Raw genomic sequence first — 16464 nt, forward strand, 5'->3', positions numbered from 1 at the left:
TCACCAGGGCAGATGAACATGATTTTCCTCCCACGGCCTGCAGATGCTGTTGAGAGTCCATCCCTTTGCTGCACCACTGGCGGTACCTTTGCATCCTGCTTCTCCTCATGGAATGCTGCTGTCCTTACACTTTGCCCTTCAAATTGCTTTCTGCCCCTCTGGGCTTGGGATCAAAACCAGACTGGATGTGTTTTATTCCATCAGCCAGGCCTTTAATGAAAATAATGATCAGAATCAAACCCAGGACACGAGAGAAGAAAGCTTGGCTGGTTTCTCTTGAGAAATCCTCATCATCTGCCCCAACCCTGGTTTCTGAAGGACTCTTTGCCATGGTCTGCCTCTGTGTGTGTACTTGTCTCTAGGTTTCATCCCGTCTTTCCCATGGAGCTGTTGAGTCCTGTTCAAAGAAATTTAGGGAAGGAATGAAGATTTCTGAGATAGGGCATTCCTGCCATGGGCATGGACAACTGTACACTGTCCTTGGTCAAGCCCCTGAGGCAGCTCAGGTGAGGCTGGAAGCCAGGGGAAGAGAGGGAGTGAAGCTGCTCAGGATTTAGGTCAGGCTTAGCCATGGACCAGCAACAGCAGCATGTGCTGGGCTTCACCCAGCCTAAAGATCAAAGAAAGGCTTTTAAGGTTCCTGGAAGTGTCCAAGGCCAGGTTGGACAGGGCTCGGAGCAACCTGGGACAGTGGGAGGTGTCCCTGCCCATGGCAGGGATGGAATGGGATGAGTTTTAAGATCCCTTCCAACCCAAACCGTTGTGTGACTCCAGGGTTCTTTGCTGAAGGAAATGCTGGAGTTGCACAAATCTTGGGCTCCTGGAGAGCACACAGGGAACCAACTTTTCATTTGTTTCGCTTCTTACCAATCTCTTGAGTTTATGGTGTGGGTGAGATCCATAAAAAGCCTTTCTAGGACATTTCCCAGGACGCAGAGTTGGACTGACTGCTCTGTAATTCCCAAGTGCTCTTCCTTTCCCACTCCCTTGCTTGTGAGACCCCTTTCTTAAGGTCCCACAGGTGTCTGCTGCTGGCTTGGGTGAGATCACAGAAAATCCTGAGTCAGAAGGGATCCACAAGGATCATCAAGCCCAACTCCTGGCTGTGCACAGGACACCCCAAGAATCCCACCCTGTGCCTGAGGGCACTGGATGGGGGGAATGCCACCAGCCTGTGGCATTAAATCTCTCTTCCACCCCCTTTAACTGCTCCGTGTGCATTTGGCTCCGTGCTCGAGGTAGAACATTTTTCAATATTGAACATCTTAATAAATGCAAAAGTCTTGGCTGCATCCTCCTCCTCCATGCCAAGCTTTATCTTCCCTCTTTCCTGTCAGTGCCTGCATTATTTCTTTTTCTTGGCCTTATTCCTAAGGTATTTCCAGTACCTTTCCCTACTGCCTTTTAAGCTCCTGGACAGTTGCCTCAGGGTTTTGTGGGTTCCCTTGGAGTTACCAGCCAGATGTGAGTGTCTCTGGGAATGAGGGATTTCAAGAGGGAGATGGGCTGTACTCAAAGGGATTGTGTATTTGGGGCTAGATTTTAGTAGATTTCTGGCAGCATTAACACAAATACAGACAATAATATCCACCAAGCTAATAAAAAGCTCTATTTTCCAACCAATCTATTATTCATTTTAGTTTTTCCTATCATTCATGAGTATTTATTTTCCACTCTAGGAACCCCTGGGGTTTTGCTGTCCCGGGTGAACTGCTGGGACTGGCCTGGCCTTTGCTCCCAGGAGAATGTCACCCAGTTCCCCACCATCAGGATTTACAAGGAGGGACAACAATCCAGGACGTACAATGGCATGTGGGGAACGGAGGAGCTGAGCAGCTTCATCCTGCTGTGAGTGACAAATCCCCACTGGCACCTCTGCCACATCCTTCTGCCACCATCCCTGTCTTCTTGCAGGAATTCCTTCTTTATTATTTTTAATGGGGATCCCAAGGCTCTCAGTTTGGCTCAGGCTGTTCTCTCTTCGCTGTAACCAGCTCCAGCACCTCTCTGGGCCTTCCCAGATGATCATTTTTGTCTCTGATGAGGTGTCACACTTGTCCCATTGGGTTGGGGCCTTGTTGGATTGAGGTTGCCCTCTTGTCTCTTCATCCCAAGAGCAGAGAAGACAGCAGCCCAAGTTGTGTCTCTGCTTTTCCACAGGAGCCAGGTTTCCTGCCCACTGAAGCTGGCCACGATGGATGAAGCAGAAGGATATTTAAGAGGGGAGTTTCCACCTGAGCTCTCATCCCATCACCACACCTCACTCCTGGGAGTTTTTAGCACAGCCACCAGCGAAGGTTTGTCGGTATTGGTGGGTTAAGCACTCTCCAGCTTCATTCCTGGTGGGACAGGGATGCTTCCAGCTGCTTGGGAGTTCACAACACAGCCTGCCCAGCACTGCCTTCTTCAGTTTTACAGTGAGAGGGTAGCAGGTGATCCCAGATGTGGGATCTCAGGTCCATACCCTGGCTCAGAGGACATTCAGCTTCTGTGGGAGTAGTAACTTCCCAAGGCTGTCCCTGTTGTATCTCCTGTCCCTTACCCTGAAGAGTTTGGCTCTGTCCTCTTTATGAGTCCCTTCAGAGTAGTTGTAGGCTGGCATTAAATTCCCTCTTAACCTCTGGTTTAGCCCAGATCCATCAGCCTCTTCCTGTAGCCCATGTACAACATGTCACAGCATATTTTTCCTTAAGAAAGGAAGAGATCCACTCTTGGATCTTGCTGCCTTCTCCTGAAAAAGTGGTAACCCCAGTTCTTGTAACACATAATCCAAAACCTTTCTTTTTAAAAAAAAACAAAACAGCAGTAAGGTAAAATAGAAATTTCCTGCACCAAAAGGAATAAAATGTGAATAACTCAATGAAATCCACTTGTGGATTTTGAAATAGGTGGATATAGCAATGCAATGTGTTAGCAAGGGAGAGGGAATAAAGCCAGTCTGCAGAGGGAACATCATGCAAAGCACAGAATCAGAGTTTGGGTTGGAAAGGACCTTAAATCCCATCCCATTCTACCCCTTGCCATGGGCAGGGACACCTCCCACTGTCCCAGGCTGCTCCAAGCCCCATCCAGCCTGGTCTTGGACATTCAGGGATCCAGGGGCAGCCACAGCTTCTCTGGGCACCCTGTGCCAGGGCCTCACAGTTGGGAACTGGGACCTTCCAACCCCAAAGACTCTCAGTTGCCACCTTCCCCTAGGAATTGCTGCCTTAAAAAAAAGGAGAACGTTCTGACCTTGCTTAAGATCAAACTTTCAGACTATTTTTCATTTTAAAGCTCCCTTGTGCCTCTAAACTTTGGTTTAATGCAAACCAAGCTACTTTCTCACAGCAGAGGGTCCAGAGGGAAGAGGTAAGAACAAGACAGAATGTCTGCAACCGTCTGGAAAACACTTGGGCTGCGTTCTCTGAGCCACCTGACAGCCAATTCCCTGCCTTCCTCTGGAGATCCTATCTGGTAAATACAGCAGGAAATCCTACTGATCCCAAAAAACCTTTAGTTCAGCCCAGAGAAGCTGTGGCTGCCCCTGGATCCCTGGAAGAGTCCAAGGCCAAGTTGGATGGGGCTTGGAGCACGCTGGGACAGTGGAAGGTGTCCCTGCCATGGCAGGGGGTGGGACTGGATGGGCTTTGAGGTTTCTGGGATTCTCCAGAGAAGTTGTTCATTTCCTTCCATGCAAACAAGAGCCTTGGAGGTTTCCAGACAGCTCTTTGTGGACCCTGTAGGGTTGCCTCTTCCCTCAGGGCACATTCCATCTGCAATCCAGAATGGCATCCTCAGGCTGGGGTACCTCAGCCACAGGGAGATGAAATTTGGGATGTCTTCTCCACCAATGCATAGCTGGAGGTGCTGGAGCTGTGATGCAGAGAGCCTGAGGGAGCAGAAACCTGGAGCCAGCTGTTCTGGCACCAACCCAGGCTGGAGTCAGGAGAAGCACATTGTTCCTCTTACCACCCTGCAGTCTTACCTGGAATTCCCAACCATTTTCTCATGGCAGCATTCCTGCTCTAAGCCGGAGCAGCGGTGCACAGTGTCACTGCTGTTTCCAGTGAACTGAAACAGAGCAATGACGTGTCCTGCTAAATAAATCCTGGATGTTTTCCAACCCTCAGCATCAGGACTATGCTAAGAAGCCCTTTGGGGGGTCTGAGCTAAAAGAGGCTTGTTGGAAAAATCCTAAATAAAATTAATTAGGAAGAGGTGAATGTATTACGAGGGCAATGAACGAGTGAGCATTTTCCTGGACACTCGGAGAACTTTTAGGAGATAAATTAATTTTTGATGCAGCAGCTGGGAGCACCCTTGGAAGTATGACTGTCCTAAACCCTGTGGCAGATGTTTGAAAATATCCCTGAGCTCTGGTGCCTCACAAGGCTTGGCAGCATCACTGGAAGCCAAGTGAGAGATGCTGCAGGTGGTGCTGTGCTGGAGAGCACGGCCAGGAGACACCTTCTTCCAGAGGGATAAGGGGTGGTGCTCAGATCCTGGCTTCCCAAAACTCTGTGGGGATTTTAGACCCTTCCTCATCTGGCAGCTTGATTCCTTCTCGTTCCCAAATGAGTGAAGTGGTGCTTGCACAATTCAGGGCAGCTGGGATTCCAGCTCAAGGAATGTGCTGCGGAGCGTGATCAGCCCCCTCAGGGAATTAAAATTGTGCATTCAGGGGGGACTAATTTTCTAGGAAATATTTAAATAGATTTGTTGAAGTGTTTCCTGTCTGCAGTGGAGCTGTGTGAATTTGGGGGTTTTTGGGTACAGAACAAAGAATCCATCACTGGAGAAATACGGGCTGGTGTGTGGCTCTGGGACTGGCACAGCCAGAAATAGGGAAAAATTTGGAAGTGTGATGGGGAGGGAGAATCTCATCAGGTCAAGGAATAAGCCTGGTATTGCTGGAGGTTGTCCTGACTTAGGAGAGAATGCCTGCAGCCAGGGCAGCACCTGAAGACAAGCTCGTATCTCAAGTGAGGATTTAAAGCCTGGAGAAGTGCTTGGTGGAAGAACTTGGGATGGGAGCTTTTCTTTCAGCATTGATAAAATCAAGTAACCAAGGACCAAGAGAGCTGGAAAGCAACATCCAAGAGTGGTTTCTCTGTAGCAGCTGGAAAGGGACTTTGGACAAGGGCCTGGAGTGACAGAACAAGGGGGAATGGCTTCCCAGTGCCAGAGGTTAGATGGGATATTGGGAACTGGGAATTCCTGGCTGGGAGGGTGGGGAGGCCCTGGCACAGGGTGCCCAGAGAAGCTGTGGCTGCCCTGGATCCCTGGAAGTGTCTAAGGCAAGGCTGAACAGGGCTTGGAGCCACCTGGGCTAGTGGAAGGTGCCCACAGCAGGGGGTGGAACAGGATGAGCTTTAAGGTCCCTTCCAACCCAGACCATTCAGAAATTCTATGATAATGACTGAGCCCTCAATGAGCCACTCCTTAAGGAACTCCTTCCATTGAAAAAGGAAAACAGTTGAAATGAAAGTTTATGGGCCACACGGGAAACAGTGGAAAATACAGCTTGGAGCGTAGCTGCAAAACAGGGATCAAAGAACCAAAAAGTGACCAGTTGGGAGGCAGCTCCATCCGTTGAGCTCTGAGTCACTGTTCCCAGGAGCTTGGGCTGTGTGACAGTGAACGTTCTGAGGAGCAGTCACTGGTGTCTGACAGCAATTTATATCATGGCTGTTATCTGAGGTACCCCCTTAGTTCTCAGGAAAAACCTGGCTTCTCCGAAGAGAGGGATTTCTCCCTCTCCTTGGGTCGGAAGTGCCATTTTTGTTGCTTTTCAGTTGCACAATGAAAGGAGGAGGGGGGTGGTGGTGTTGAAATCCTCCTCGTTCTCACCCCACCTTTGGCAGCAGCTGTTTGGAGCTCTGATCTCTGCATTTCACAAGCTGCCCACCATGCCTTGCACATTCCCACAAAGCTTGGATTTCCCGTGGATCCGCTGCCTGAAACCACAGCCGGGCTGGACAGGGCTTGGAGCAAGCTGGGATGGTGGAAGGTGTTCCTGCCCAGGGCAGGGGGTGGAATGGGATGGGCTTTAAGGTCCTTTCCGACCCAAATCATTCCGGGATTCTGTGAAATTGGAGGCTTTTTGTAAGGGAATAAACCAGCTCTGCAGTCAGCTTTGTTTTGGAGCTGTGACCAAGAGATCCCAGCCTGGTCTTTGCCTATCCTGCAGCAGCCCCAGCCTGCTCAGAGGAGCTGGATAAATCAAGAGGCACTTGAGGGAGAGGTTGGTTTATCGCCAGGCTCTTAGCCCTACTCCAGTAAAGCCATCACCCATCATTTCTCAAAGGTCACTGGGATTTGTAGGATTTCTGTTTAGATTTATAATTGGTCTCCTGTTTCCCAGAATGCTTACGCACTGTAAGTCCTTAAGACATTTCATTTTCCTCTGTCCTGCAGATCCTGGAGGCTCAGTGCTGGTGGCTGAAGAGCAAACACTGTTCTCATCATGGGGATTTTCCCCTGATCCGTGGTTGCTGCCTGCTCCTCCTCCCTGAGCTGCAGTAATTTCTTGTGAGCCTCTAATCCTGGTTTAGTTCCTGAAAGTCTGCTCTGGCAGGATGTTATGTGTGCAGGCATCGATCAGGTTTCCAGGAAAAAAAAATCTCAACACCTCTCTTTCTATTGTTTATTCTTGTATCTTTGTCTTTTTCCAGCCAAGGCAGCTTTTGAAGAGGCAGGAAACATCCTCAGTGGCCACGTAAGGATGGGGATGTATTTTGAAGATGATGCCTTGGCTTTGTAAGTGGTTTCTCTTTTTCTTTGGGAAGAATTCAAGCTGATCTGCACTTAGTGAAAGGCAGTGCCTGGAGCAAGTGTCACTGTGCTGAGTGACAGCTACAAGTGACTTACTCCTGCAGGGAGATGGGTCAGGACTCATCCAAAGGGAATTGTCACCTTGGCTCTGCCACTGGTTCTCAGCCTATCCATGGTCACCTCTCTGAGCCCTGTTGAAATGAGCAGTCACTTCTCTTCCTGCTGGTTTTATTCCCTCCAGGAATTTTCAGCCCCCATGGATCTGGTTGTGCTCCTCATAGAAACAGGAGCAAACCTTTCTGAAAATAAAAAGCAGGCTGGAAAAATTACAACATCAGTGTGTGAGGGAGAAAAAGTCCTGCTTTTCTCTTTCCATGAGGAAGAGGTGATGGATTGTCAGTGCAGTGCCTTCCCTTGCTCTGGTGGTTGCTCCCAGTTGCCAAGAGCAGCCAGAAAAGAAGCTGCTTGTGACTACCTGGGGTGGACATTGAGTCTGGGTGCTGGAAAAGGCTTTGGAAGCTGGGAAATAGATGCTGTCTTGCCATGGAGCTGCATTCCTGGTGGAATTGCATCCCTGACGTTAAGCCAAATGGAGCTAATGGGGTCTTACCTGTGTCATTAACAATCCAGCAAGGGGCAAAGCCCTTTGGGTTAGAGTGTGAGAGGTGCCTCAGTGCCTAGAACTGCAGCTGGATCCAGGGGGGATCTCCAGCTCATCCTGGCATCTCATTTCCATCAGGAATTAGCTATCAAGGCAGAGTTACAAATCCCAGAAGGTCCTTGGCCTGTTTTCCAGGTGTGGGTTTAAGAGCCTGCAATGCAGCAGGGAATTATTTCCCTGAGTTCCTCAGAGATGTGTTGCATTCCTGATGAGACACAGGCGTTTCTGTGGTGAGCACGGAGAATAAAAGTGCAAACACCTCGGGAATACATCTTCATTAACCAACCTGTGCTCCAGGCATCAGGGGGAACCTGACCCCCCAGTTAAGACTTTTCTTCCCTGAGGATTTCAGCCCAGCTGATAGAAGGAAAAAAAAAAAACAAACCCAAAAAGCAGAGGACAGGGTGATCTCTCAAGGTACCAGGAGAAAAAGCCTGTGTTCTCTCAGAGCTGACACATGCAGGAATCCACCTCCCTGCTCCTGCTCCAGGAGCCTGCAGCCTGCTCCTGTTTAGCAGGAATATTTAGTACAGTTTATATTGATAGTCCTTCAGCCAAATTTGGATTTTGGCTGTGATTTGTGGGTGAACTACTGTAGCTGATGGGCTTCTCAACTGTAAGCTGAAAGTAAACACTTACAGGAATTCCTTGTGCAAGAGCCAGGCTCACTTCCCTTCTTCAGAGAAAGCCATTCTTCAGCTCAGTGCTCAAGGAGAAAATATTTGTGGCTCCCAGGTCATGGAAAGCTGATTCCCCTTTTGTGCATCCTGTAGACCTTTTCCAGAGAAAAGGCTGCAGGATACACAAAGTCTGTTGTCAGCAAAGCTGTTTGCTCAGCAGGCACCTGCTGGGCTGGTCCCTAATGAAGGGGAAAAAGGCATTGAGGAAGAAATGCTTTGAATGAGGTCGTTATTTATTTCCACATCCATGTCAGAGATTCCTGCCAAGTATTTGTTTGCAGATGGTTTTGATTGAAATGCAAGACTCGTGTTACCCACTGAATGGTCCTGCTGTATAAATAGAAAGCTGTGGTGAGCAACAATGCAACCCCTCAGGACCAGGAAGAGGAGAAGGGATTTCAGGATAGATTCTAGCTGGGGAATTTGGTGATTTTCTGGAATTATGTAAGATATTTCCTCACAGAATCCCAGAATGGTTTGGGTTGGAAGGGACCTTAAAGCTCATCTCATTCCACCATGTGCAGGGACACCTTCCCCTATCCCAGGGTGCTCCAAGCCCCATCCAACCTGGCCTTGGACACTTTCACTTTTCTCTGGAAGCCTCTTCCAGTGCCTCACCACCCTCACAGATGCTTATCAAAGCCTGCTGGACAAGTTGATGTGTTTTAGATACAGGGAACAAGAGTTCTCACTCCTCTGAGCCACGACCAAGCCAAAGAATCTCTTTACAAGCTGTAGAAGTTTAATAAGTTCAAAATCCCTGAATTCAATTTTTTTGAGGGGTTTTTGCTACTCTTGATCTACAGTAAATACAGGTTAATTTGCAAAGCAATGAAGAGGGAGGTTAAGGATCTTCCTCACAGCCCAAAGGATTTGCAGAGGTGTGAGAATCAATTTCTTTTGAGTAGCAGAACTTGGGAGTCCAGACTGGGGGAGGAAAGCTTAGCTCAGGGCTGGATTTACAAAGATAAACTAAAAAAAGTTGAAATGGCTCAGATAAATCCAAGAACAGTTTAGCAATTGTTTCCCCAGATTTGAAGGCCTCAGGGAAGTCCATGCTCAGGAGTTGGACTTCAGTGATCCTTGTGGGTCCCTTCCAACTGAGGATATTCTGTGATTCTTGACCACAACATCAGCACAGGTCTGGGGTGGCCCTTAGAAGTTTGCAGTGGGTGTGTTATTCCCAGAGGGATCAGTGCTGTGATGGAGGATGGGAAAGGCCTCCACAAGACTTGGACACCATGGAAATGAGTTACCTGCAGTTCCCTCCACTTGCTTTGTCATTGATGATCTAAAGAAATTCTTCCCTGTGAGGGTGGGCAGGCCCTGGCACAGGGTGCCCAGAGAAGCTGTGGCTGCCCCTGGATCCCTGGAATTGTCCAAGGCCAGGTTGGACACTGGGGCTTGGAGCAGCCTGGGATAGTGGGAGGTGCCCCTGCCCATGGCAGGGGGTGGGACTGGGTGTGCTTTAAGGTCCCTTCCAACCCAACCCATTCTGGGATTCTTTGGTGTCACAGCCTTCGAGAAATTGCCAGGAGCCTTTGAAAAACAAACCAGACATGCCCCCAAAAAACTGCAGAGGCAGCTGATTTCCCCTGGCACACCCTTCCTCTGGGCAGTGCCATCTGGAGCCTCCAGGGCTGAAGTTCCTCAAACTTCCAGAAAATTGCTGTCCTGGCTTGGTGTCTCCCCTGGCCTTTCATTGCTCAGACTTCTCCTATTTCTGCTTTTCCCACTTTCTCAGCTTTTCTTTGAGTACCTTGAACCCTCTTACCAGAAGGACTTCAGGGATTTAAGGATGATCTGGCTGCTCCACCAAGAGAGGGTGGGGGCAGCCTGTGTGTGTTGCTCTAATGTGGGGCTTGGACTTCACCAAAATTTTGGGGATTGTTCACTGAGACAAGAACTGGCTCTCCTGGAGGTCGTTTTGTGTGGGTTGTGTCGCTTGGATGGAATCTGAGACCTTCCATTTGCCTTGGCTTGGGAGGCAGAGTGAAGCCCTGGGTGGGCCTTTGCACCACCCAACCTTCGGTGTAAAAATGAAGGAGAAGTAGGAGCAGAATCCCAGAATCCCAGAATGGTTTGGGTTGGAAGAAACCTCAAAGCCCATCCCGTTCCACTATCCCAGGACACCTTCCACTACGCCAGGTTGCTCCAAGCCCCATCCAACCTGACCTTGGACATTCCAAGGATGGGACATGTCTCCAGGAGGATGCCAGCTCTGTGTGCAGCACATTTGGTGTGTGTCCAACCCCCCTGTGCCCATCCCTCTTTTTCAGATCCCGAAAATACTCCGTGTCCCCCCCTGCCCTGCTCCTTGCCCGCAGCGGAGGCCGGAGCGTGGAAGGCATCGCTCTGTCCAAACACAGCGTGCAGGACGTGGTGCAGATGATCAGATATGAACTGCTGGACATTTTTGTGAGTAAAAATAAAATCAAAACGTCCTTTTTCCATCACAGTTGTTTGCAGAGCCCTGATTACAGCGTGGAGTTCTGCAGAGCGGCCATGTCTGCTCGTTATTTTTCATCGTGCCGAGTTTGTTTTTAAGTTTTATGACTTAGAGCAGGCAGTCTGGATAGAAATCTGCTGTTTGCTGTGTGGTCTTGGAGCAGGAGACCCTGGAGTTGAGGGACTGGCCTCAGAGTCACTCACTCTGCAGTGCTTGGCCTCTCACAGGGTCTATTCCCTATTCCCAGGGCTTTTTCCATGTGCCATTTGGAGCCTGGCTGTAGCCTCTGCCTGCTCTGCTCACATCCCCATCTCCAAGCTCACAGCTGCTGCCACGGACTTGGTGAGCTTGGGTTGGGCAAAGACATCTCCAAGTGCACCAGAATCCCAGCCCTCTTGCAGCTTCCCACGTTCCACACAGACACTGCAGCCTTGCTTAACCCCCTGCACCCTCGTGAAGAGCAGAAAGCGGAATTTTCTCCCATTTTCTCCTCCCCATAACCCCCAGTTTCTTGTTTGTGACGTCTTGCAGCCAGAAATCACCGTGCCAAATCTGCCTCAGTACTTGCAGCTCAGAAAGCCCTTCCTCATCCTGTTCAGTGCTGGTGGCATCAGTCAGATGGAAAGCAAGGAAATGCTGAAGCTGGCAAAAGGAAGAGCCCAGCAGGCGTTTGTGGCTTGCTGGTTGAACCTGTGAGTGTTTGAAAATCTCTCCTTTCCCTTAACTCGCTCCGAGCCTTGCAGAAAAAAAAACCCTGAGGCTGCAATTACTGAGAGCATGAGCTGGTAATGTGATTATTGGGTCTGAAATCATCAGCAGTTGGGAGGTCAAACCATTGAGCAATGGTTCAGTCAAGTGTTCTGGGCAGCTGCAAAAATCTCCTGACAAAGTAAAATTAGTAAATATTTAATTAATGGCAGAAATCGTTTTCGATAGAGGAGGAAAATGTTCCCTAGTGCTTGTAGCAGCTTGACCCTGGGTCTGGTGTTACTTGTATTTTTGTTGCATGTGGGAGGGGAAAAAAAAAGAAAGGAAATTTGCCCTCCTGGAATGTGTTCTGGTGATTTTCCACCAGCAATTAGAGGGAATGACTGGTCATTGACTGGGGAAAGAAAGTTTTCACGAGAAGGTTCTACCAGCAGCCTCATAAATTAAACTTAAAAAATATTCAAGAAACAAAATTAATTCATGACCTAAGAAATAGAAAGTTGTAGGAATGGGGATTTTTTTTTTTTTTTTTAATCCTCCCCTTCTTAGTTGCAGTTTGAATTTTTGGCCTCTGTTTGTTTTGCCCAAACCCAGAGAAACTTCAGTGGCTTAATCATAGCGTGCTTTGAAGTCTGGGAAGCGCCGTCCAGCGTGGGCTGGAGTTTAGCTGAGGGAGAAAATGCACATGTGTTCAGAGAGAAAGGGATTGGGCTGCCAGTAATGCACCAGAAACGAGAGCCCTGGAACTTCCCCACCTACACATCTGCCTTTGCTCTGCCTTCCTGAGGCACAAAAAGCCTTCCTGTGCCAGAGCAAAGTGGCACTGCCACAAAGCAGGGCAGAATCCCAGCGTGGTTTGGGGTGGAAAGGACCTTAAAGATCATCCAGTTCCACCCCTGCCATGGGCAGGGACACCTTCCACTGTCCCAGGCTGCTCCAGGCTGGCCTGGAACACTTCCAGGGATCCAGGGGCAGCCACAGCTTCTCTGGGCACCCTGTGCCAGGGCCTCCCCACCCTCCCAGGGAAGAATTCCTTCCCAAATCCCATCTAGCCCTGCCCTCTGGCAGTGGGAAGCCATTCCCCCTTATCCTGTCACTTCATGTCCTTGTCAAAAGTCCCTCGTCCTGGAGAGAAGCCCTCATTCCCAGGGCAAGAGCCAGCTCAGACCTGGGCCATCACTCTCAGCCCTCAGATGGTGCTGGAATGACTCAGAACCTTTGTGGGCCTGCTGTCCCTCTGTCTCAGTGTCCTGTTTTCACTCTCTCTGTGTCACTTGAGGGGTTTGCCTTTCCATCCCCTGTGGAATTGCTGTCACCCTGGGGCTGTGGCAGCAGCTGGCCTGGAAGGAGCTGGCAGCTGTGCCTGCAGGAAGGGTCTGACCCCAGGGGGCTGCAGGATCTGTCCCACTCTTGTCCCAGCTGTTCTTAGAAGCTTTCCCACCTTTTTTCCACCTGTCTACAGGGTTTGCCCTGCTCAAGGATTTCTTCACACATCCAGGCTGTTGTCTGCTCTCTCTCCATTGGATCCTAACAGGTTCCTTAAGGCATTAAGCTTATATATGTAGTGCCATGAGCTTAGAATGAGGGAATCCTGGAATGGTTTGGGTTGCAAGGGACAGTAAAGCCCATCCCATTTGTCCATGGACACCTCCCACTATCCCAGGTTGCTCCAAGCCCCGTCCAGCCTGGCTGTGAACACTTCCAGGGATGATGCTTCTACAGTCCCACAAAACTGCACTTTGCTGGATGGGACCCTTTGGTGATTTTTTGGCTCTCAGTCCTTTTGTGCTGCCAAACCTGAATCTCCTCTTCCCAACAGGAAGAAGACTCCAGTGGGACACGGGATCCTGAGGAAATACTTTTCCACCACGCCTTCCTTGCCCGTTCTCCTCTGGGTGAACCTCCATGCTGGGGGTCAGGTATTCAAGTTCCCACCAGAACAGTCCATCACTGAGATGAACATCTTGTCTTGGCTGGAGAAGCTCCAAGCAGGACTGGAGATTCCCAGCAGTAAGTGGACACAGGTTTATAACGTTCCCAAGCACACACTGTGAGCTCCAGTCTGTTTATGAGAAGATCCTACGTGCAATAAATTGTCTGCCCTGGAATTTAACGATGGAAAAACCAGCTCTGCTTGTTAGAGCTGCAGAAGTACAAATAGTCCAGCCAGGAGAGAATGCCCACACTCACAAGTTTGCTTTGGGACTGTTTAATGCTCAGAGCCAAACGTGGATAGTTTGGATTTGGCATCTTTTCCTTGTGATAATCCCCAAATCTGGCTGTGTTTTCCCATTCCCAAATGCAACTTGCTAATAAGAAACCTCCCAGCTCCCAGTTGTCAGTGTAAGAAGTAGCTGCTCTTTGGGCACCTTCGTGCCCAATTTCTTTTTTGGATGGGAGAGGATAAGGAAGCTGCTTTTTACTGGCGTCTTTTGGACATGAAGGGTTGGTTTGTGCTGTGAAGCTTTTCACTGCATCCCTCCTGTCCTGATCAGCCCAGTGAGGCTTTGGAGGAAGCCAGCATGGATATGCCTTCCTCAGGAGAGCTGGAAAGGGGCTTTGGACAAGGCGTGGAGGGACAGCACACAGGGAATGGCTTCCCAGTGCCAGAGGGCAGGGATGAATGGGAGATTGGGAAGGAATTCCTGGCTGTGGGGGAGGGGAGGCCCTGGCACAGGGTGCCCAGAGAAGCTGGGGCTGCCCTTGGATCCCTGGAAGTGTCCAAGGCCAGGCTGGACGGGGCTTGGAGCAGCCTGGGACAGTGGAAGGTGTCCCTGCCATGGCAGGGGGATGGAGCACGATGGGATTTAAGGTCCTTTCCAACCCAAACCATTCTGGAATTCTGTTAATTTTGTATTCATAGGAAGGGGGAAAAAAGCCATAATTCCTTGGAAAGGGAAATATCCCTGGAGGTGGGGCATAACTCTTTACCTGCTGACTGGGACTGTATTTGCTGCTCAGGTACCTTGTCTGAGGAGGACTGGAAGCCACCACTCCCTGCTTACGACTTCCTCCAGATGATGGAGCCATCCGTGCCTGAGCTCTCTGCCCGCTCCGGGGACACCGCGGTGCCACACCCGCCCAAAAGCCCCGGAGGGGACACTGCTGCCACCGGGGAAGAGCCACCCCAGGAGAGCACGGCAGAGGAAGTTGGTTCCCCTGGGAGGGACCTGCGGGGCACAGCCTCGAGGCTGGCAGCGAGGGACAAGCAGGGCAAGAGACACAGCGAGCTCTGAGAGCTGGGGTGGGGAAAAGTGTGGGACTGCCCTGGAAAACCTCTCACTTTCCCAGCCTTCACTCCAAGGAGAGAAGTGGTTTCAGCTCTCAAGGAATGGTGAAGGGAAAGGCCACTCCCTGCTGCAGAGTGCTGGTGGCTTCTGATGCCAGAGACGTGTCTGTGCATCCCACATGTTGTTCCCTGGCTGCTGCTGGGAGCTCACTGAGCAACGAACTGCACTGGAAAAGACAAATCAGCCCTGCTCTGTAGATTCCCTAAATCTCAGAGCTGCCCCTGAGTAGAAAGGGGTGAGTGATTCCAAGATAAAAAGCCCATTTCTCTCCTCCCTGGTTGCAGGAGAAGCTCTACTGATGTGTGTCAGCAAATGCTGCGATTCCATCCGCGCTGGAACCGTGTGGAGCTGGGAGGGCCAGCATTCCACCACTCCAGAGCTGCTGCAGCCAGCCCCCCGTTGTGTTTACACCTGACTTGTGACCCGAATCCGTGAGCGTGTTCATCCTCAGGGGAGAGAGGAGGATCTGGTGGAAGCAGATTTATTACAGAGGCCAGAGCTCAGGTCGCACAACAGCCCTGAATAGCTGGGACAAAACTCTGCCAGCAAATCTCCAGGGTGGGCAGGTTGGGAGATGGCTTTCCTCACTGCTGGCGTTTCCTTGGTCCTGAGCCCAGGGGGTTATTTGCAGCCTCGATTTGTCTTTGCTCTCGGTGACAGCATCGAGGTTGGTGCCTGCTGAGCTGGAATGGCACAGGGAGCAAGGTCTGTGGGAAGCTCAGCGCTGTGGAAGAGGGGAGGGAGATGAAGGGCAAGGCTGGACCCTTCCAAGATGGGATGGAGCTGCTTCAGATCCAAAACTAAGTGGGGAGATGCAAAACCTGGGGAAGTGGCTTTCCAGCCTCTGCCCATCTCCTGGGGACAAGAAGCAGCAGAGGGTTGAAAGCAGAAGGTCTGTAAGGTCCCTTCCAACCCAAACCATTCTCAGATTCCATGATCATCCCCCTCCCTTCAATGAACATCTCCCTTCCACTGCACCACTGAGACATGACAAGGGTCAGATCCTCCTCCTACTCCTTAGGGCTCTGAAATTACTGGGAAGAGGAAAAAATGCTGGTAAGGAACTGCTGAGAGCATTGCAAACTCTGTATTTCTCATCCTGCAAGGAGCACACATGGCTGTGAGGCTTTTGAAATATCCAGAAATAGATCATTAGTTCTGGGCTCTCCTGGAAGCCTTTAATTGCAAGAGACCATTTTTGGACCGAATGGCAGGCTTTGAGCAAGAATGTATATATTTAAAGGAATGAACTGCAGCCTGCTGATCAAAAGCATTATCCCCAAGGGAAGGGTGTGAACAGATCCTTCGTGTGTTCCCATCATTCCTCTGCTCCATAAGCTCCTTACGCTGCTGAATTCCATAAATGGAACTTTGGTCATTTCCCATTCTGTCCCTGATCATCGAATCCCAGAATGGGTTGGGTTGGAAGGGACCTTAAAGATCATCTCATCCCACCCTTGCCATGGGCAGGGACACCTTGCCCTATCCCAGGTTGCTCCAAGCCTCGTCCAGCCTGGCCTTGGACACTTCCAGGGATCCAGGAACAGCCACAGCTTCTCTGGGCACCCTGTGCCACGGCCTCCCCACCCTCCCAGGGAAGAATTCCTTCCTGATATCCCATCTAACCCTGCCCTCTGGCAGTTTGAAGTGCAATAATCGGGTTTTTCATGGCATCTTAAATAAACTCCACTCAAGTAGGCTCCTCTGCATCTGCTTTGGGTGGTGGGAGCAGTGCGTGCCCCTCATCAGCAGGATCCCTTCCTTCCACAGGGTTTGTGGAAGACAAGGAGCATTCCCACGTCCCCACTTTTATCCGTGTGTCCTTTTCCAGCCCTTCTCCCGTGCAGGACTGGGGCAGGAGTTTGTCACTAGGGGTCAGTGCCACATCTCCGTTGTGGCTTCGCAAATCGCTGCCTCTCC

General features: G+C 50.3%; 1 protein-coding gene across 4 annotated transcripts in view; it reads left to right on the plus strand.

Moving 5' to 3' along the window:
- TXNDC16 (thioredoxin domain containing 16) overlaps positions 1 to 16243 on the plus strand; it is a 37324-nt gene extending 21081 nt beyond the window's left edge. For 2 of the 4 annotated variants that reach the window (XM_042047303.1, XM_042047302.1), the window contains 7 exons: positions 1680 to 1848; positions 2161 to 2297; positions 6657 to 6741; positions 10377 to 10515; positions 11078 to 11238; positions 13074 to 13264; positions 14216 to 16243. In XM_042047303.1, coding sequence (XP_041903237.1) covers positions 1680 to 1848; positions 2161 to 2297; positions 6657 to 6741; positions 10377 to 10515; positions 11078 to 11238; positions 13074 to 13264; positions 14216 to 14490 — 1157 coding nt within the window. In that variant the 3' untranslated portion in view covers positions 14491 to 16243. The remainder of the gene's footprint in view (positions 1 to 1679; positions 1849 to 2160; positions 2298 to 6656; positions 6742 to 10376; positions 10516 to 11077; positions 11239 to 13073; positions 13265 to 14215) is intronic. The other 2 variants (XR_006019288.1, XM_042047304.1) reach the window with 2 other exon arrangements.
- Positions 16244 to 16464: the final 221 nt, after the last annotated feature.

The sequence above is a fragment of the Corvus kubaryi genome, unplaced genomic scaffold (genome assembly GCF_017639235.1).
Source record: "Corvus kubaryi isolate FWS band 111438036 unplaced genomic scaffold, C.kubaryi_AGA036_p1.0 66, whole genome shotgun sequence".
Lineage (NCBI taxonomy): Eukaryota > Metazoa > Chordata > Aves > Passeriformes > Corvidae > Corvus > Corvus kubaryi.